Raw genomic sequence first — 19,048 nt, forward strand, 5'->3', positions numbered from 1 at the left:
AGGGGCTGGGGGGTGGGGTGGCAAATTAGGGGGCACAAAAGGCAGCCTGCCCTCAATTAACTATTCAGTCATGTGAGTGGCAAATGCTTTTCTTGAGCATAATCTTTGTTCAGTGTGAGGCAGCTCACCTTACTGATGAAAGGACTTTGAACACTGTATTTCTGTATATGGTGAGCAACCACAGAGTCCTTCTGAACTAGACTTCTAGAAGAGATAAATTTCTATAAACTGGATTTGATAAGTGTGTGCATTGCATGATGCTTAGGAAATTTGAGTTTTGCATGTTTGGTAGCTTCCTCCTTGCATGTTTGAAAAATGATTTTTTTTTTTTTTTTATTTAACCAGATGTATATATCTTGTTTTTGTTTTTTGTTTTCCTTCCCCCAACAGCTGGCTTACCCCTTGGTGTTCTAAACTTGGCCAAAATAAAACCGTATCAGAGAGGCTTTTTCTGTAATGATGACAGCATCAAGTATCCGTTCCATGACAGTACCATCACATCCACTGTCCTCTACACAGTGGGGTTCACCCTGCCCATTTTCTCTGTAAGTAGCTAATATATAGGGAGCTTTGGTGATGGGAGTAAAATGTATGCCTTCCAAGAGTTCAGCACTGTGACTGTGAGTTGAAGGTGGTCTCTATAGGCAAAATCCCGTGTATCTATAGTCATATGCATGTCAAAGGTGCTGCTGCTACTTTCTGTTTGCACAGAAAATCTGGAACTAATCTCTTAACTGCTAAGCAGAAAAAAATGGAGATGAGCATTTAAACTGTTAGTCTAGGCTTTTATCATTGGGGAGAAAAATACTACAGCCTTGCAAAATGCCATGGAATAAATACATCTGTTCAGAATAGGTTAGTCTGAGAATTTAAACATTTCTGATGTTAAAACTTGCGCTGTAGTGGAGTGCACAAAGCTATAACTAAAGGCTGTTACTTCCATATACTTTCTACAGAAATAAGTCTAATTTGGACTCAGTGAGTTTTCTTAGATCTAAAAAAAAATGTGATGACTCTTTATACCCTTCATATGGGATACTCTCTGTATGGGATACAGAGGCTGAAAATCTAGTTGCTTGTAGAAAAGAGGCTCAGTGTTTTCAAGACCACATGGTTTTTACAAAGAACAATTTAACTCTTCAGTAGGTTTTTCCAACAATATTTTAAGCCTGATTATATCTAAGTTTTTAGTAAGGTTTCAGCTGGTTTAGAGAACCAAAATTTAACTATTCGGAATAGTATTGAACTGGAAACTGCATCTTGTTTCTGCATGCAGTGGCTGACCAAACCATGTTAGAGGTGGTAATAATTTTTAGTCTTCTGATAAATGTGTATGCTAAATTAATCAGCAAGAAGTATATATTAGACTGGCTTAAGGATGAAAGCAGTAATTTAAAACAAGTAAACAGAAATCTGTGGAATCTCTACATGCATTACTCTTGTTTTCCCTTAAATGCTTATTTATTAAATCTTGCATTAGTCCTATGCCTTAAATAGAAAGTAGATACAATGGCTGTCATTAGTACAGTTTCACTTTTGAGGAAAATAGTCTGAAGTTTGTAATTTTGACATGTACTGACATACATTTTTTCAGCACAACGTCAGGAAAATTTATTTTCCACTAGGGTTCATGTGTACCTTTAATAGATAGGCGCACAGGTGAACTAGCGATCGCAGCTCTGTGCAGATTTTGACTTCTAAAGATGCATTTCAGTTGCAGATAGATACTCTGTTGAATTGCTTGAATTTTTTTTTTAATCTTCCATTTTTAGACTTGAAGAACTTGTTCCTATAATGGAAAGTCAATTGAGAGTGCATTGGTTTGTTTTTTTCAGGCTCTGAAACAGTGGAGAAACATCTGTGTTACAGCAATTTACTTAAAAGTGTAAACATCTAAGAAGTGGTATGGACAACTGTTGTAACTTCAACTGCCGAAGTATCTAAAATTTTAACTTAGAATTAGACTTGTCAGTGATTCTAGTCTATTCTGATACTTTTCTTCAATGATACTTTTGTAGGATTCACACAGTGAATTTTTATTGCTTGTCTTTGTGCAGGAGGTTGGAATATAAGTTGGAATAGTCACTTCTGCCCTTCATACTGAGAGGGGTTTAAAAAAGAGTAATAATAAAAAATTCTAAACCACTTGTAATTCTGTAACAACAATACAGGCTATCCTGTTTTCAGATCAGTTTTCTTCAGTCTGAATATTTTACAAACCATAAAGCAGCACAGGTTTTCTGAAATCTAGTGAGAAAGTAATCACTGTAGTGTGTATATTACTTCTCTACGTAGTTAACATGGTAACCTAACTGGCTTTTTTAGTCTCAGTTCTAGATTTAGGGTGTTTTTTAGGTGAACGATAACTTATGGCTGCTGAAAACCAGGGTGAGCTGTAGAGCTGGGGAATGAGATCTGGGTTATTTGAACTTACTGGGTTGAAAGTGGGTTCCAGTTGAATAATTTCTAGCTTCAAGCTTGCTTTTATTCAAAATGGTTGGGGAAGTTGATCAGTCTGGGAATTGCAGAATCTGATGTTCAGACTGGTTTTTGTTTTGGACTGACCCAATGGAGGCTGGAGATTTTGGAGGTAGTGTGTTCCAGAGGCAATATCCTCAGCAGGGGCACAACTGGCTCATGAAAGCTTACTGAGCAGCATTGCTGTTTACCCCACATATAGTCAAAAATATTGCCCTGACATGAGACTTTCCTGAAAGGAACAGGCTTCTCAATGAAGGAATTGATGGTAAAAATTTGGTCTAATACTATGCAAATAAGAGTTGATAAATTGCGTTTTTGTGCAAATACTTTTTCCCTAATCAAAGGCTACTTTGAACAGGATACTTGTTCCTGTGTAGGACTTACACCTCAGCTTTGTCATGTCACAAAATAGAAATAACTTGTGGTAGGAAACTAAGGGGAGTAAAAGGAATAATCTGCAATGTGGCGGGAAAAAAAAAAGAGTGTTTAATTGAGTAGTAGAGAGCTTACAGCCCTTCCCCTTAGCCTTCAGCAATGTAAATGTATTGCTGATCCAGTTATTTAGTCCTTAGACCCTAAAGCCTCATGAAATCTAATCAGAAATGCTCAAAATATTTATGCATATGCCCCTTGCTGCACTAACAGCTTGTTTGTCTTCGGTGTGCAGTAAGAAATGGCCTGAATATTTTGCTGTGTAATAATAAAAGATCTTGTCTGGTTCAGTTGTTGGGGTAGGCCCGTAGTGGAATGTAAAACAATTTCAAAGGGGAAAAACACAACCAAAACCTGCAGTAATGAGTAAGGCATAAGTATTTCCTTGTTAAAAAACCTCTTTGTGCATAAAAGAAACTAAGCTGCCTGAACGTGGATTTGTTTTCAGAACATTTTATGAAGATTTACAAGACGTGTTAGAAACTCTCAGTGATCTTCTTTAATAATATTAATTTAAACAAAACAAAAAACAGTAGCAGCAACTAACCAGCAGACAAACAAATATAAAAGCCCCAACAACCCACCTCCCCTTCTAAAAAAAATAAATCCAAAACAATAGAATGCTCTTAGAATTCACAATACCATTTGTAGCTCTAATTTGCATCTGTTCCTATTGCCACCTTTTATCAGGAAATAAAATGTCTGGGAAAGAAACTAATGTTTTCTTTTCCGAGTGCCACTTCATAGTATGATAGTTCTCAATATTCCAAATTGCTTTCTGTGTCTGGATGGGTAGCGTATTTTTTATATTAGAATTTTTGGAGACTTAAAGTCAAACAAGCCTTGGTAATGCTCTGTAAAAATGAATCTCTTTAGATTTCTAGACCAGTGTCTGGAGTAGCACACATCCATGATGACTGACATTTCAAGAACCCCAGAAGATCTTTCTGATACCTCTATCTTCCCAAGTCTTTTTAGAGATGTTTAGAAAGTAATTCTGAATAATTTAAAAGTCGTATCTAGTTAGGGGGTAGCGTCTATAGGTTGCAACTCTAGCAATATTTTGAAATGAATCTCTGAGAAGATAGACTTGGTCTGGCATTTTTGATCTTTAGCTGTCTGCATGAGATCAGCTTTTCCAAGTATAAATGACAAATTAACGTCAGTGTCTTTCTCCTGCAGTGAGGTCCAACCATGCCTATATACATGTCCTATTCAGTGGGTCTTTTCTGGTGACTTCACTTACAAATCATTTTTCTCTTCATCCAGTCATCTTGCTTCTTACAATTGCTGCCTTCAGTGACACTCATACAATTTCTCTTAGATCTAAGGTTGGGTGCCATTGGGGGACGTAGAAGCAAAAAGCAAAGGAGGCTTCTCTGAGGCATCCTTTTTGCCAAAGGAGCACAAGAACAGAGCAGCTCAGGAGTTGCTGTTTCATCTGCTACCTATGCTAGGTTCTGAGCAGGGTTTCTTTTGCTACTGAAACAGGTAATGCAAATGCTGATGTTCCTGATAGGTGAAGTGTTCGGTAGTAAACAGATGTGAGTAAGTGGCTTCTCTGGTATGAGCTCTGCTGTTGGGACTTTGAGAGAAGGGAATGTTATGAGCCTGTAGTACTTAACTTCTCCACCTTGAACACTTCTAAAAGATATTTAGGTGGTCAGGACATGTTGTCTTACACTTCCAAAACAAAACCAAAACATTCATAGCTTGATTTGGCAAAGGCTTATGTTTTCAGTATCATTATGCCTTCTGAAAAGGGATCTACACAACTTGGCTTCTGTGCCAGCTTTAACATATTAGGTATTAGGCTTAATGTTTTCAGAAATGTCTCCTTCTGCCATATATATCAATGTTCTGACTGTAACTTTTCCTTCCTGTAGATTAGCACAATCATACTCTGTAGGCAATCTACTGATTTATTTTCTGGCAAAAGAAACTAATATTTTATGCTCTGTTTGTGAAAGGGATACATCTTGCAGGGAAAAATTACTGGAAGCACCTGTGATTGACAGCACTTAATAGGCTAATTTGTCTATTTCTCAAGAGACAAACTGTAGCTGCTGCTGTGTAAAGGCTGGTAAAGCAGGGAACTGCAATGAAACTTATTGAAGACTCTTAGATTGGTAGATGTGCACTTTTTTTTTTTCCCCAGCAGCAGTGTCAAAGCTTTATAGCCCACTGTTGATAGTTTTGCAACTAACTGAAATTAAACTTTCTGTTTGACATTATAATGGGCTTTTGGATCCTTAAACTTTAACTTTCAGGTTTCAGATTATGTATTAATAATTTTATCATGCTCTGAACAAGACTTTACCTCTTATCTGGTAAACCTTTTGAAAAGGAGAGTAATGTTTTATCTTCATGGTTTTTTGCAGTGCATATTCACAGCACTGAAAAATTTTTTGGGCAATGCAGTTGAACTTCATAATCTGGCATGAGTTCTACTTGATACTAACTGTTCATCTTGTACTACTTCAGATGAATATCATCTCTGAACCCAAGCTTACTGTGAGGAATAAATTGCTAATTTGTGTTTGTTCAAACTCTGTTTAAAGCCAACAAACTAATAACAACTCTTGTTTATATTATGTGAAGGATTAATGTGCGGGGTAATGCACATTGGTTCAACTGATGAGTAATTCCTGGGTGAGATCAGCACTGTGGGGGATGGCAGTTGGTGCATCCAGCTTTGGCCCCATATCTGCCCTGTCTGTGGTGAGGGTGTTCTGAGGAGCACCATTTCCAGTTTGGTACTTGTACAAATCACTCTTACCCGATGCAGTTCACTTTAAATAAATTACAGCGACTTGCTTGTTAAGTCTATGGAGTTGATATTGTACTTTTCTCAGTCCTTCAGGTACATTTGTTGATACAGTGATGAAGAACACATGCAGTGTATGAAACTGAGTAAAACAGTTGGCAGCCTGAGAGTTGAAGGAGTTCCAGATAAAGGCTTTTAAAATGCTGTGTGAACCTTGAACATTGTTATGAGAAAGCCAAGCAGTCACGGTGGTTTGTGGTTGTTTTTGAAGGTACTATTTAGTAGAGTATATGAAAGGGTAAAATGGAATACTTTAAATATTTAAAAAATCAATCTGTGACAGAATTTTTTTTTTCCTTGTCTCAAGTCTCATACCTAGTTGCTAATACCTTGCTGTTGACATCCAGGACTTAGACTAGAGACTCAAGGGGGTGGTAAAAAAGGGAAGGGGCTGCACGACAAACCAGAGATGAGCAACAGGGAAAGTAAATGAAAGAAGGGGAAAGTTCCTTTTTGTGCTGCCTCTTCTGTTTCCCTTCCTCTGGCTCACCCCATTGCAGCTCTTTCTGTTCTGCCTTGAGCAGTAAAGTGCTCATGCAGAGAGATGGTTTTTACCTATCTTTTCTGGAGAAAACTGAATGACAAATGCAGCAGTTGAGTGTGATGAACTCACACTCAACTTCTGCATTTGAGTGATGGTATAAGCATGTTTATTGCTAGGTGCCTTCCTGAACTCTAAAACTCCTTTTAAGAAATGGAAAGTAGCGTTCATTGTCCTGATACTGAGGAGAAACCAAAGTCTTAGCTTAATCTGCAAAGATCTGTATGATACTATAACCAACCCTCACAAAATGTGAACAGTTATACAGAGTGATACTCAACTTGAAAGTTTTAACCAAGCTTTCACAAATTGCACATTTTTCCAGGCAGGATTTCTAGTGTTGTACAAATTAATACTATGGATGTGTTTGCTTGATGCAATTAGTAATGAAATCTCTACAGCATATTCAGGGGGAATATTAACTAGTGCTTTCTATCTTAATTTCTGGTGAAAGGAGACTTAAACCTCAAAATACTACTTTTTTTTTTTTCTTTAAAGAAGTGTAGGTATCACTTCTGGTTTAAAGCTACAGTAATGAAGTTGGCATTAGATAGCATGAAAGTGGTGGTGGGTTTTCTTGAAGTGCTGTGAGAAAAGACAGCAAAATCTTTTAAATTTGTTTTGTTTCTAAACTCTGGAGAAAGACTTGCTACCCACTGCTTAATCACAAATGTTTAAAGCTATTTTGTTCTGGAACATATCCGCTGTTTCCTGTTGTCAATCACATCTATTCTCTTCCTAATCCCTTTAATACACCAGGATGATGGAGTACTCAGGCTAAAAGCAGGATTTAAAAAAAGATCTCATTATTTAGATCTATACATTCAAATGATTACTTCACCAAAATCTTAAGAAACTGAATAGTCATGAGATTAGATGAAAAATCCTTAAATGTATAAATAATTCATTGGAATGTGAGAAGTGGACAGCAGGAGTAAGTGTTTCCAGTCTTGCACAAGGGAGGAAGGTACAAAGTAGAGCTCTCCGGGAGGCTGCCCTGTTCAATATAGCTAGGAAAGCCCTGGAGGAGAGTGTGTGCAATGAGGCAGCAAAGCAGGTTACTTGGAGCGGAAAATACAAAAGATAGCAATAACATGGCTGGTAAAATACAGTATGGATAAATGTCAAGTGATCTTCTGGTGGAGAGTGGAAAGGACAACTCGAGGGCAGTATGCAATGTGACGTTCTCTCTCTTCACCAGAGTGGTAATGATCAGCTCTTAGTTCTGTGGAGAGATCAACTTTGTGCTTAATAACAGTGAAGAAATCTAATCAAGATTAGAAACTTGGAAAGAAGTAGATGTGTGTTTTACAGCATATTTATGGGGAAAAAAACCCAACAATCACTCAGAAATCATTTGTGAGGAAATCTAATCCATTGTACTGTATGAGTCAGACTGTTGGACAAGTGTCCTGTAATTGTTTAAAATTTTTAGTCTTACCAGTTGACTTGTGTTTCTGCCTCTTGTATTCTGACTGAAAGGCTGTTTCAGAGGCCTGTATGTCACCCTCACTATTAATATCTTTATTACCTACTGTATTTGTAGCTCCTTAATTCTTGATTATTGTTGGATCAGCATTGCCCTTTTTTCTGGTCTCTACTGGCTATGCAATTAGCACATTTAAAACCTTTATGTTCTGCTGAACTGTACAAACCCCAACTTTTCTAGTTTTTGAAATAATGAGGAATGTACCATAGCAGTTCTCTCTACACACTTAAGGCAGATAAATTAAAACCAAACATGTTTGCAAATTCTGATTGAAGGCTGTTTCAGAATAAATTCTTGTTGGGTGGCTAAAAGTGTTAATGCCTTTGGAAATATTTGCCTAATGGTCATACTATTATATTGATGTACAGCAACTATAGGAAGCTGACGTTGTTTTCCCCTTGTATTTTGAGCTGGAGCTCCCAGCTCACCAGAGTTGTTTAACTTCCAAGTGCATGACTCTGAACTCATTACTGCAAAAATCTGCATCTGTTCTCTTGCTTCAGTCGTTTGAGTTGTTTTGCAGGCAGAACTGGCTGACCTTGATCTTCCACTATATCAAAGAGTTGCCAGCTCTGTCAGCAGTACATCTACTAGTTATTCATTAATGATGCTGGTGTATGCAGTGCATAACACTAGCTTATTGGCTTTATCCTTGAGATTATCCTGCTGGTAACCTCTTCCCAACCTTATAATTCCTCTTAACATACATACCTGTTGTCATCTTCCCTTTAGGCAATTTCTTCACTGTGTTAGAATTGACTTGGAAAAGTAAGTATACATCAGGGATGCTTTTAGGTATTATCATATGGGAAGTATACAGCAGAAAGCCTTTAATGATGCTCTGCCACCTCCACTCCTTGCTTAAAAGGAGTACTTAAACTCCCCAGTTTCTTCTACTTTCACGTAAAACTAAGCACAACTAATTTTTACTAATTCTCCTTTTTAATGTGCGAAAATCTCCCCTTAGAAGTTTTAGCTTGTTTAGGGGAAAAATAAATATTTGTAGAAAAAGCAGAGCCTTTCTTTTCACTTACTGTGGCAATATGTGACTATGGCAGATGAGCAGGACTTTTCCCAGTAATCCACTGTTCAATCTTTGCTACTCTTCCTTGAGAAACTACTTTAGACTTCTATGTAAAAAAATCTCCTGGCAAGGAAGTACACCACCTCTTATGCTACTATTAGAATTTGATCTTCAGTTGTATCTAGGAAGTTAAGACTTTGATGCTCGTGATATTTGTACCACTATGAAGACAAATACAATATGATATCTTCAATCATATCCAGTCCTCCTGTGCCAGGAGGTTTCATACTTGGGAAATTGCTACCGTGACACAAAAACTTACTGCTGTCTTCTGAAGTTATTATATCTTTCAGGGTGAAAAAGTAATATGCCTATCACAACTATAGGGAAACCCCACTGTTGTACTTGCTATAGTAAGAGGCTTTGCCTCTTTCATCGCTTATGCCAGTTCTTCTGCTTCTTTGACCTACATTGTGCTAATGAAAAAGCCAGACTGTATTTTTCCCTGTGTCTGTGTTGCCTTTGAGGGAGAGAGACTTGCACTGCAGAAAGTACTTAAGCTGTATATTTGAAATAACTTTTTGATTTGATTTTTAGAAGTTTGGTTTTTTTCCAAAAAACTTTTAAAATAGCACAAACCCAAACTTTGCGGATTCATTTAAAGCAGAACAAAACCCCTAAGTATTGTGAGAAGTTTTTCTTAATGGCTTCACTTACCAGAAACAGGAGTTGCTGCCCCTCTGTTTTGACTTCTACTTTTCTCCCCCCTCCCACCAGCTCATAGTGAAGTCAATCCATGTGTGTTTAGAAGAAGTAAATTAAACCTGCTCTATGGAGTGTTTTCTGAGGGAGTAGGTATTGACATTGGAGAGTACTTTAACCAAAAAGACATCAAAAGCCACTAGTGGTGTGGTTTTTCAGGCTAATAGCTTGGATTGAGCAAAAAATAAATTGCAAATGTTGTAGTTCTGTGACTTTAGTTTTCATTTTAACTGATCAATCTTTCTGTAATCTCATTTTTAGAAATTAAAGCTTTAAACTCAAACTTTCATGGAGCAAGTCTCCTTTCGGTACTGAAATGTGCTGAGGACAGCAAGAAGACAAATGACTGGTGGAATTACTTTCTAAATCTGTTATTCAGTTGAGGGAAACTGAAGAAACATTTAATGAAACATTTAATGAATATATAAGGTGTATTTCAGTGCATAGCTTTTCCAGTTAATTTACTTCAAACCAAGCAGATACCTAGAATTTTAAGACTCTCACTGTCTTACCTAAATTTTGCTGGTAATGCCTTCAGGAAACTTCATAAAGTTTTCTTTCTTGATTAGAGAAGTGGGATTGGTTTCAGAGTAAAAGAGTGGAAAGAAATTATGAGAGAGAAGGCATTTTAATAACTTTGTTTTAGCTGGCTTTTTTTGCTTAAATAGCAAAACGAAAACAACCTTTAAGTTGTTTTGTATTTTGTTTGCAGCATCATGATATAGGAAGGTGCTGCAAGCAATTACAGGCTAATTACATCTTAATCTAAATATTGCTAAAGAGTGAGCACACATTTCAAGCAGCTTCTCTTTGCATGGGAAAGCACATGTCACTGCATGAGGGATTTCATTCCCGTGAGCCACATACAATTGCTTTTCATTTCTAATTTAGCAGCAGAAAATTGCATTAAAAAAAAAAGCCCCCCAAACCACCTGAATAGCCCCAGTGCTCTGAGAATGTTATCTCCCACCTTGAGAGCCAGCTGCAACATTCAGGTGTGGGTAGGAGGAATGAGGACTAAGCTACCATGTCACCGTTATTCATAGAGCAGGTCTTTAAAAAGGAGAGCTGGTAATGTAGAGCTGGTGATATGATGTCAGTGTCACCACCTGACTATGATCACAAGTATTTGTGGCAGTGTGCTGAGGTGTGATAAGGTTTTTCTAGGCTAAACTTAATTCTGTGAGCAACTGCTTTACCATGATGTTTAAAACTACCTACTCTGAAAGAAGTTGTAAATAGTAGAGAGTCTTATCTGTGTATGCCTCATCCTCCTATCCTGAAAAATCTAAAAAATACACTTCCCTCAAATATACATCTTGAATCTTGGTGTTTATATGTGTGCAGGACAAAGGATGAAGTTTTCATTCCCTACATATTTTATAGAATAAATGGTGTTGGAAACACCACAGCATTATGTTGACAGGTCATCTTCCTTCACTGTGACTGCACACTGCTTCTACCTCCTTCCCTGCACAAGTTATCTAAATACTAAATGACTGATGATATATCATGACAGGCTGTCAGTACCAAAACAAGGGTAGAGCAGAAATGAAGTCTGGGCTGCAGCATTTTTGAAAACCCCGCTCTCCTTACTATTAGGAGAAAGGGAGAGGGGTTTTTTCCTGGTCGGAAAGGCTATGTTTTTGCGCTGTACTGCAGAGTCCAGCTCCAGGGCTCTGTCCGGGCTGGTGTCTGAATGGTTCAGTGTTTTGGTGAGGCTCTGGCTTGGTGCCTAGCCCGTCCTGCTGTCCTTCTGCTTTGTCTGGTGTGCTTGGACAGCTGCCAGAGCTAGGTCAGTTGTAGTCCTGCTGGTGTGGACTACACACCAACTGGAAAAAACTCCTCTTCACAATGACAGTAGTTTTTTTTCTGCCACTTTCATAGAGGAGGTTTTGCATGCTATTGGTTTTATGACTGTAACAGTACAGAAGATGCTTGATTCTTTGCAGTCAGCTTAGCTAGGCTACAAGGGCACTATGATAAGCCTGTAGCTACTTGGTTGTGGCACAAAGCTGTGTGTCATTCATCAGAGGTCACTTCATGGAGATGTTCCTTGTGAGCCATTAGTTTGTTATGTGTTATTTGTTTTCAAACTGAAGCATTCTTTCAAGCAGCCCCTTTGTGGCGTGAAGAACAAAATTGATAGCAAATCATTGATATGACTCATTTGTGATGGACCCAAGAGTCAAGCTTAGTTGGAGGACTTAATGGGTGGAGGGCAAAGGAGGAAGAGGATTGAAAAGAATCCTGTATCTTTTTCTTTCTTTTTTGCTTCTTGTAAATCCTAACTGTGTAACTTAGTGTTTCTCTACTCTTCCCTACCAGTTCTCTTGCTGCTTCATTGGTATCTTTTATTATCCTTTCTTTTTTCCTGTTCTTTCTGTGTGTACTTCTGTTTGAACACGCTTATTTGGGGATAGCTGTGTACAGGGAAAGGAAGAGGTGGGTTGTGCCTTCACACAGAGATCCTGAAGAGAGAACCGAGACCATGGCAACATTCTTCTCTGGCAGGAAGGAAGGAAGGAGGCATCCTTCTGATCCCTTACTGGTACATTAGGAGTGTCTCCCCCAAGATTATTTTTGTTGTCTAACTCTAAATTGGTATGCGTTTTGTATGCAATATTGCTGAATTTTGAGCACAAACTCAAGGCCTTTTAAGCACTTCAATGCCACTGGGCTGTACATCCCTAAGTCAAAGAAGATTTATTGTTTCATTGAACATTCTTGGTAGTCCTCCACTTCTTTTTCCCATACAGCCATTTCTTTCTGAGGGTATTCATCCCTGTACACAAACAGATTGTACAGATTCTGTGTGTGTCGAGGATGGAGGACCAGGGTTTAAAAATGTGATTCTATTAGTTTGTAGCAATTTGTATCCTATTTTGAGCTTTTTTTAAAACTTCACTGTTCAAATTACTAGTTTTGGCTAGTGTCGCAGGTCTCTTGAGGTGCAATAGCACAAAGCATTGTGCACCTTAATCTTGTGTTCTGTTGTGTTTAGGATGAGCCAAAGGCTTACTCTTTTGTAGATGAGAGGGGAATAAAATCTTCATGCCCTGAGGCTGTAGGGATTGTGCAGTGACCGCGTTGTTCCAGGGAACTATGCAGTGTGTGTGGAAGTGAGGGGATCGCATGCATGTGTAACTCTTTCCTTTTTTCCATACCTCTTCCTGAAAACGCCCTCTGCACTTGCAGTCCCTGAGAAGCACCCCTTTTCTGCTTTCATGAATTGCAATTCACGCTCTCCTGACTTGTGAAGCTGTCCAGAGAAGGTATAAAGGGGCAAGTGTTGTTCACTGGAGTATAAAGGAATAGTTGATAATTGTGGCAGTAGCAGCAGATTGAGCAACTCAGTGGTTGTCACTGAACTGTTTACTCAATCATCATTTTGTATGCTTCCATACTTGATGTGCCACAAATATGAAGGTGAGAGGAATCCAGCCCTGCTCACTGTCATTCAGAAGTCCTTCCTGGGAGCTACAAAGACAAGGCAGTAGTCATTGGCCAAAGGAAGTGCATAACTTTCTGACTTGCTGCATGCCTGTTCCTCTTTATGCACTTCTTTTTGGAAATGCGGGGGTATAATCATCGCCAGATTTTGTGTTGCTTTTGTAATGTATTTTTTATTCCTTTTTGCTAGCTGGCTTGCCTTTTGCAATTCTCAATTCAAGACGTATCCCCTTCCAGAGAGGAGTTTTCTGTAGTGATGAATCCATCCGATATCCATACAAAGAGGACACCATTTCTTATAAGTTGTTAGCAGGAATAATTGTTCCTTTGTGTATAATTGTTGTAAGTTAAAATTTTCTTCATTGCATTTGATTTAAATGGGGGTGGGGTAGAGGGAGGAGGGGGTAATCTGCTAATAATAGGCTTTTAAAACTGTATTCTATGATTTATTAACTTTAAATAATGTCTTTCAACCAGGTGGTAAAGCAGTAGAAATGGTGTTCTGGCAAGAATAACTAAAAGGTTTTCTTTAACTGAGGTCAAACAACTAGAATTATAGAACAGAAAAAGAATAACCTTAGAACTATGGTGGCTTTATTCTATAGCCTGGGAGACAAAAAAACTTCATCCCTTACTATGTCAGTTAAGAGTAACACTAATGTATTTTAACAAACTGGCTCAAGCTTTTCTATTTTGGGAGCTACTACTTTCAGAATATGAGTTTGAATGACCTATTAAGTCAGCATTTTTATCTGCCACAGAGTAATTGGAAATACTTCTGTGTTTGAAAGTGTAACAACAGATACTAAGTTCTTTAGTAGAAAAATATTATGGCTTCCAGTCAGAACTTAACAAAAGCATAACTAGAATAAAAAGAATAAGTAACCAGGGAGTTTTTTTCCTGGATATTTCCCTGAAAGTCAGGATAAAACACTGGGCCCATTTCTGTCTGAGTTAATGCTAGGTCTCACTTTCATGCTGCACCTAATCTGGTTGAAAATGGGGTACTGTTCTCCTTCCCTCTTCTTGACACCAGAGACCAGTGAGCTGGAGAGATTGCCTCTGCAACTGCCAGTTTGGGATCTCCCTCTTTGACCACAGCTTCTAGCTCAGCTGAACTGGCTGAAGCATGTAGCGACTTCATCTGTAAGATTTAATTACATGCTGTCAGATGAGTTAACTTAATGGCTTACTGTGGACAAAAGGTGAGATCCCACTATTACCCTGTCTTTTGCCACCTATGGCAAAAGAACCCAGATAAGGTAGTGAAATTTAGAAAGGCAGAAAACAGTAGCTTTTTTTGAGCTAGGTTGAGTGAAATGGCTCCTGGAAGAATACATCATCAGTGCTGGCACAGAAAGTCCTTGGGGGCATATCCCTGGCCATGGGCAAAGGGGAGAGCTGGACCTTCTCAGTTAGCCATTTCATATCTTAAGTCTCGTGGGACTGCACTTTAGTTACAAGAATGGCCCTTCAACAGAGAGGCTTTAAGATCCCTGTCCAGATATGCTGAAAAGCTTCTGACTCCACTCATGGGTCTGTGTTGAGTGACATCCAAGCTCATCAGAGCTACACTTCAAGCAGAATAAAACTCTTCTATGCTGAAGAAGACTTTTAAGTGTATAAATGTTTATTCAAGTTTATTTTAAGAATCAAAACTGGAAAAGGAAAAGCTAAATTTAAATCTCAGTATTGGTCAGCTCTTTCTCTGGGCTAATAGGTTAAAATCAGGAGGGATGTTGTGGCAATCTAACTCCATTGCATAAGGACTGCATAAATTTTTATCTAGTGTAAAGTGTAAATGTCAACTTGTAGTTTGTGTTTGCTCTTAGCTGGATTTTTTTTTTTTTTTTAACTCCATTGCATAAGGACTGCATAAATTTTTATCTAGGTTCCAGTGTAAATGTCAACTTGTAGTTTGTGTTTGCTCTTAGCTGGATTTTTTTTTTTTTTTCATAACTGTAGAAATGAGGGGCTAGGGATCAAAACTGACTTAAGCTCTTATCTGGTTTCCTTTTTCTTGGAAAAGTTGCTTCAAAAACTTAGAGCAATACTCCTGGAGTTTTTGTCTGTTCTTTTAACTGGCAAGTGATTCATGCTAAAAGATCCTGCCTTTTAAGATAAGACTATTTTTGCCACCCTGCTACTACCATTAGTAGTCAATATTACTGAAGAGCAGCAGTCCTTGGTCACAACTGAAGTTCATCTAACTTGTTACCTCATTTCTAGCAGTGGTTGAAACAGATGAGTGAGGAAGAACAGAAGAACACAACAAGCAAGGATTGATATTCTGCACTCAGTACTTTGCTATCAGCCATATGCAGCTCAGGGACTTGCTAAGTCAGAAAAGGCTTTAGTGAATATAGTAATTTTTAATAGGTATATTTCCTTTTAATTTTTCCCATGTCTATATGAGCCAGTATGATCATTTAGCTGACAAAGTTACCTTTGTAACATCAGGGACCATCTTCTAGTTACAAAATGGGGCTTTTCTGTCAAGGTTGCTTTAAAGTCAGATGGGAAAAGCAAATGTTGGTGTCTTTTACTCAATGCTCAGTTAGATTATTGAAGATTAATACTCTTTGATGTCTGCATCCAGTGAAGTAGCTGCATTGATATCACCTCATTTTTTTTCTCCCCTCAGCTAAGTGACCTTCTTGCAGGTTTTGTATCAGTGTTCTTTAAAGGGATTCATTATTTACCAGTCATGGCTCTGATATTTCTGCTCCACTGTCTTCATTAAGAAGTTACTCTCTGGGATAGGTAGATGTGGTAGAAGAGCTTACCAACATCCACTTTACTGAAAACTTTAGTAACACATTTAGTCCATGTTCTGGTGTTTTTCAGCTTTCAGTCTATGTTTTGGTGTGGTGGCAGGGTGTAAAACTTCGGTGTCATACATCTGATGGGATTGTCTGTTTGCCTTAATATGCAGAGCTGCTGACAGCTACTTGTGTGCCCAGGTGTCAGAGTGTCTAATAACAGTTTCATCCACCAAAGCTCCGCTTTGCTGGGATGCTGGACTTGTCACTCTCAAGCGATAGATGAAGCCATCATTTAATCTTTACAGGCTTTTTAAAGACCACTTGTACACATGCAGTCCCCCACCCATCTGATCATCCGTGTGAGCTGAGCCTTTCTATATAAAATGAGATTATCCAGTTCAATATCTGCCAGCCTGTCTGAGGTGAAGTTTTGAACTTGGTTTAAGGGAAAACTTACTTTCTGCAGAAGATGAAGTTGCAGGAAAACAAAATTAAATCTGCTTCCCTGTCAACCCTTAATGCACACTTGATGCATGTACCTTGAACATGCAGTGTGAAAAATCATTGGAAAGACCTCAGTAATGCCTGTCTTTCCAAACTCTCATTAGTTTTCTTTCCTCTGGAAAAGATTTAATTTTCCTGAGCAATAGGAAATTTTTTGGTTTAAATAACTGGCCTTTCACATCCAGAAATGAAATCTAAACCCTGGCTTCAGAAAAAACATAACAACTTTATGATGAAGTAGAAAAATTTTGCTCAGTACAAGTTTAGGTGAAGAAGACTCAATGTAGAATAAAATGTAATACTGGAGAAAATGTTTCTAATTAGGGTTATACAAAGTAATACGGATAAATGTTACTCTGAGAAGGCTTTGTTTTAAGAAGTATTTTGAAAATCAATAAATTCAACATGAAGCAGAGTAAGGTAAAAGTTGGGGTTTTTTTTACATAAAAGTGTTTAAAGTTAGGACATGGTTACTGCTCACTCTTGGAAAATTTAAATTTGCAGGTTAATGTTTATTAAAAAATTAATTTCTGAAACTACATGTCTGAGTACTATCAACAATAGAGTAATATCTCTCTCTTTAAGTGACTATCTTTCTTTAACTGTTGTCCTTATTTTTCTTTCAGATAATCCTAGGAGAGACTCTCTCTGTCTCTTGTAATCATTTGCACTCAAATTCGTTTGTCAGAAATAACTACATAGCCACTATTTACAAAGCCATTGGGACCTTCATTTTTGGAGCAGCTGCTAGCCAGTCATTGACGGACATTGCCAAGTACTCCATAGGTAGACTGCGTCCTCACTTCCTCGCTGTGTGCCAGCCTGACTGGGCACGAATCAACTGCAGTCTAGGTTACATCGAGAACTTCTCTTGTCAAGGGGATAAAGCAAAAATCAACGAGGGAAGGTGAGTCTGACTGACCTTGTATACGTGGTTGTGAGACCTGTTTCTTAATCTGGGACGGTGAGTTTGGTATCACTATTGCATTTTTTGTACTTCTCCTAGACTAAATTTCTTGTAATGAATTTTAAACTTTGAGTCCTGTCTAGACACTGGGATTTTTTTTTCTAATTTTTGGGAACTTGTTTTATTAACGTATGGAAGAATGCGTAAATTACTGTGTATTAATTTCTGCTTTTTGACAAAATGTAGGTGACATTCAATTTTGATTGGCTTCTCTTTGTGTTTCTAAAATGTATGAGTGTCCCAATGAAGAAAAGAATTTGAAATCTGCCTTCAAAACTGGATGTGGAATAACAAGGAAAACAGTTCAGATTTAGAATGAAAGCAAATAAAAATTGGATATATCCATATAAAAATATGGAGGACTGTTAAAAGAATCACTCTACTCAGTTTTCCCATCATTAGACATTTTATTACCTTAAATACTTACATACCAGTTCAATTGAAGCAAGATAATAAGGAAACAAAAATGAAGCATCTGACACACTGAAGTTTTGTCACTGTGCCATGAACAAGTGTTTGAGTGCTATTGGAAATATTAAAGTATGTTAAGAATAACTTCTAGTATTAGAGTTGCTTGTGCTTACTGGAAGCTTAGCTTTAGAGAAACTCCTTGCCATTCTTTTTCCAGAAGACCTACATACCCTCTTAGTTAGACCTTTTCTCTGTTATGTGTGGTTTTTAGTCATGTGTAGGTTTTGCTCACTGTCCTTTATGCTCATTTGCTCTTCTGGCATGTGTCTCCTATGAATGTTCCAGTAGCATCCCTGGTATTCTTCAGCAGCCACCAGAAAATGTTACATACTGATTTGGTGGAAGACCAGGTGCAGCTCCAAGTCATGCACAGCAGCTGTTCAAAGGTGCCAGGAGCAGTCTGTGTTTTGAATGACTGTAGAAGAGCAAGTGCATGATGATAGATAGGCAGTATGGCAGATAACTATAAAATTCGTGCAGGTAGCAAATTGACAAACTGGAGTTTGTTCTTTGAGACATTAAAGCAGAAGAATTTGCTTTGTATGAAACCTTTTTTTTGTATTACTAATGTCCATAATTGTGCTTAGAAGACTTTTATTTACTTATTCTAAGCTATTTTAGGCACTGATTATTGGATGGATTTTCCTTGCCTGTGAGTAGCCCTGTAGAGTCAGAATATCCACTAGTAAGGTATAACTTTTATCTCTGATACAGGAAATAGGTGATGCACTTCTGAAGTCAAGACTTATAATGGTCACTTTCTGTATGACTGTCAACTTCAGTTTAGAAAAAGGCAGAGTAAACAAAGGAGGATTTTAATAAAATGTGGAAAACAGAATTTCTAAAGACCATGTCTGTCAGTCATTTAAATATTACTGACTTTTCAAAGATCCAGCTTGTAGCAGAACAACCTTAATAATTGAAATACCTCCTCCAAAATAAAAAATTGTTTTAGTGTCTTGTGAGCTTTGCAAATTTTAGTGTGGTGAGTTAGCAGAACTAATTGCCAGAAACTAACTCTTTAGAGTTTAAAAGAAGATAAAATAGTAATTTATAACACAAGAGGTGAGGATATACAGATTTTGTTGTGTATTACATTGTGGCAGGGGTAAATGCTTGTTTGTTTGGATTTTTTTGGGTTTTTTTTGCTTCAACACACTAAAAGTGGTATTTATTTTTATTCTACTACTATGTGTAAAGATAGTTGTTTAAGTTTCAAATTGAATAAGTGTTTAAACAAAATTACACATCCTCAGGTGCTTTGTGAAACAGAATTGCATGGCTTTCAGCAAAAAAAACTGTGGGGTCAAAATTCAGCTTGGGCATAGTTCT

General features: G+C 37.8%; 1 protein-coding gene across 1 annotated transcript; it reads left to right on the forward strand.

Annotated features, from left to right (window-relative positions):
* Positions 1–390: 390 nt before the first annotated feature.
* LOC104519560 (phospholipid phosphatase 1) lies at positions 391–17,189 on the forward strand (the record flags this gene model as incomplete). The annotated part of the gene is made up of 3 exons (XM_029083620.1): positions 391–545; positions 13,196–13,351; positions 16,905–17,189. Coding segments are annotated over 3 exons (596 nt in total), but the record flags the coding sequence as incomplete, so codon positions are not given.
* Between the last annotated feature and the right edge of the window lie 1,859 nt (positions 17,190–19,048).

The sequence above is a fragment of the Antrostomus carolinensis genome, unplaced genomic scaffold (genome assembly GCF_000700745.2).
Source record: "Antrostomus carolinensis isolate BGI_N321 unplaced genomic scaffold, ASM70074v2 scaffold52002, whole genome shotgun sequence".
Lineage (NCBI taxonomy): Eukaryota > Metazoa > Chordata > Aves > Caprimulgiformes > Caprimulgidae > Antrostomus > Antrostomus carolinensis.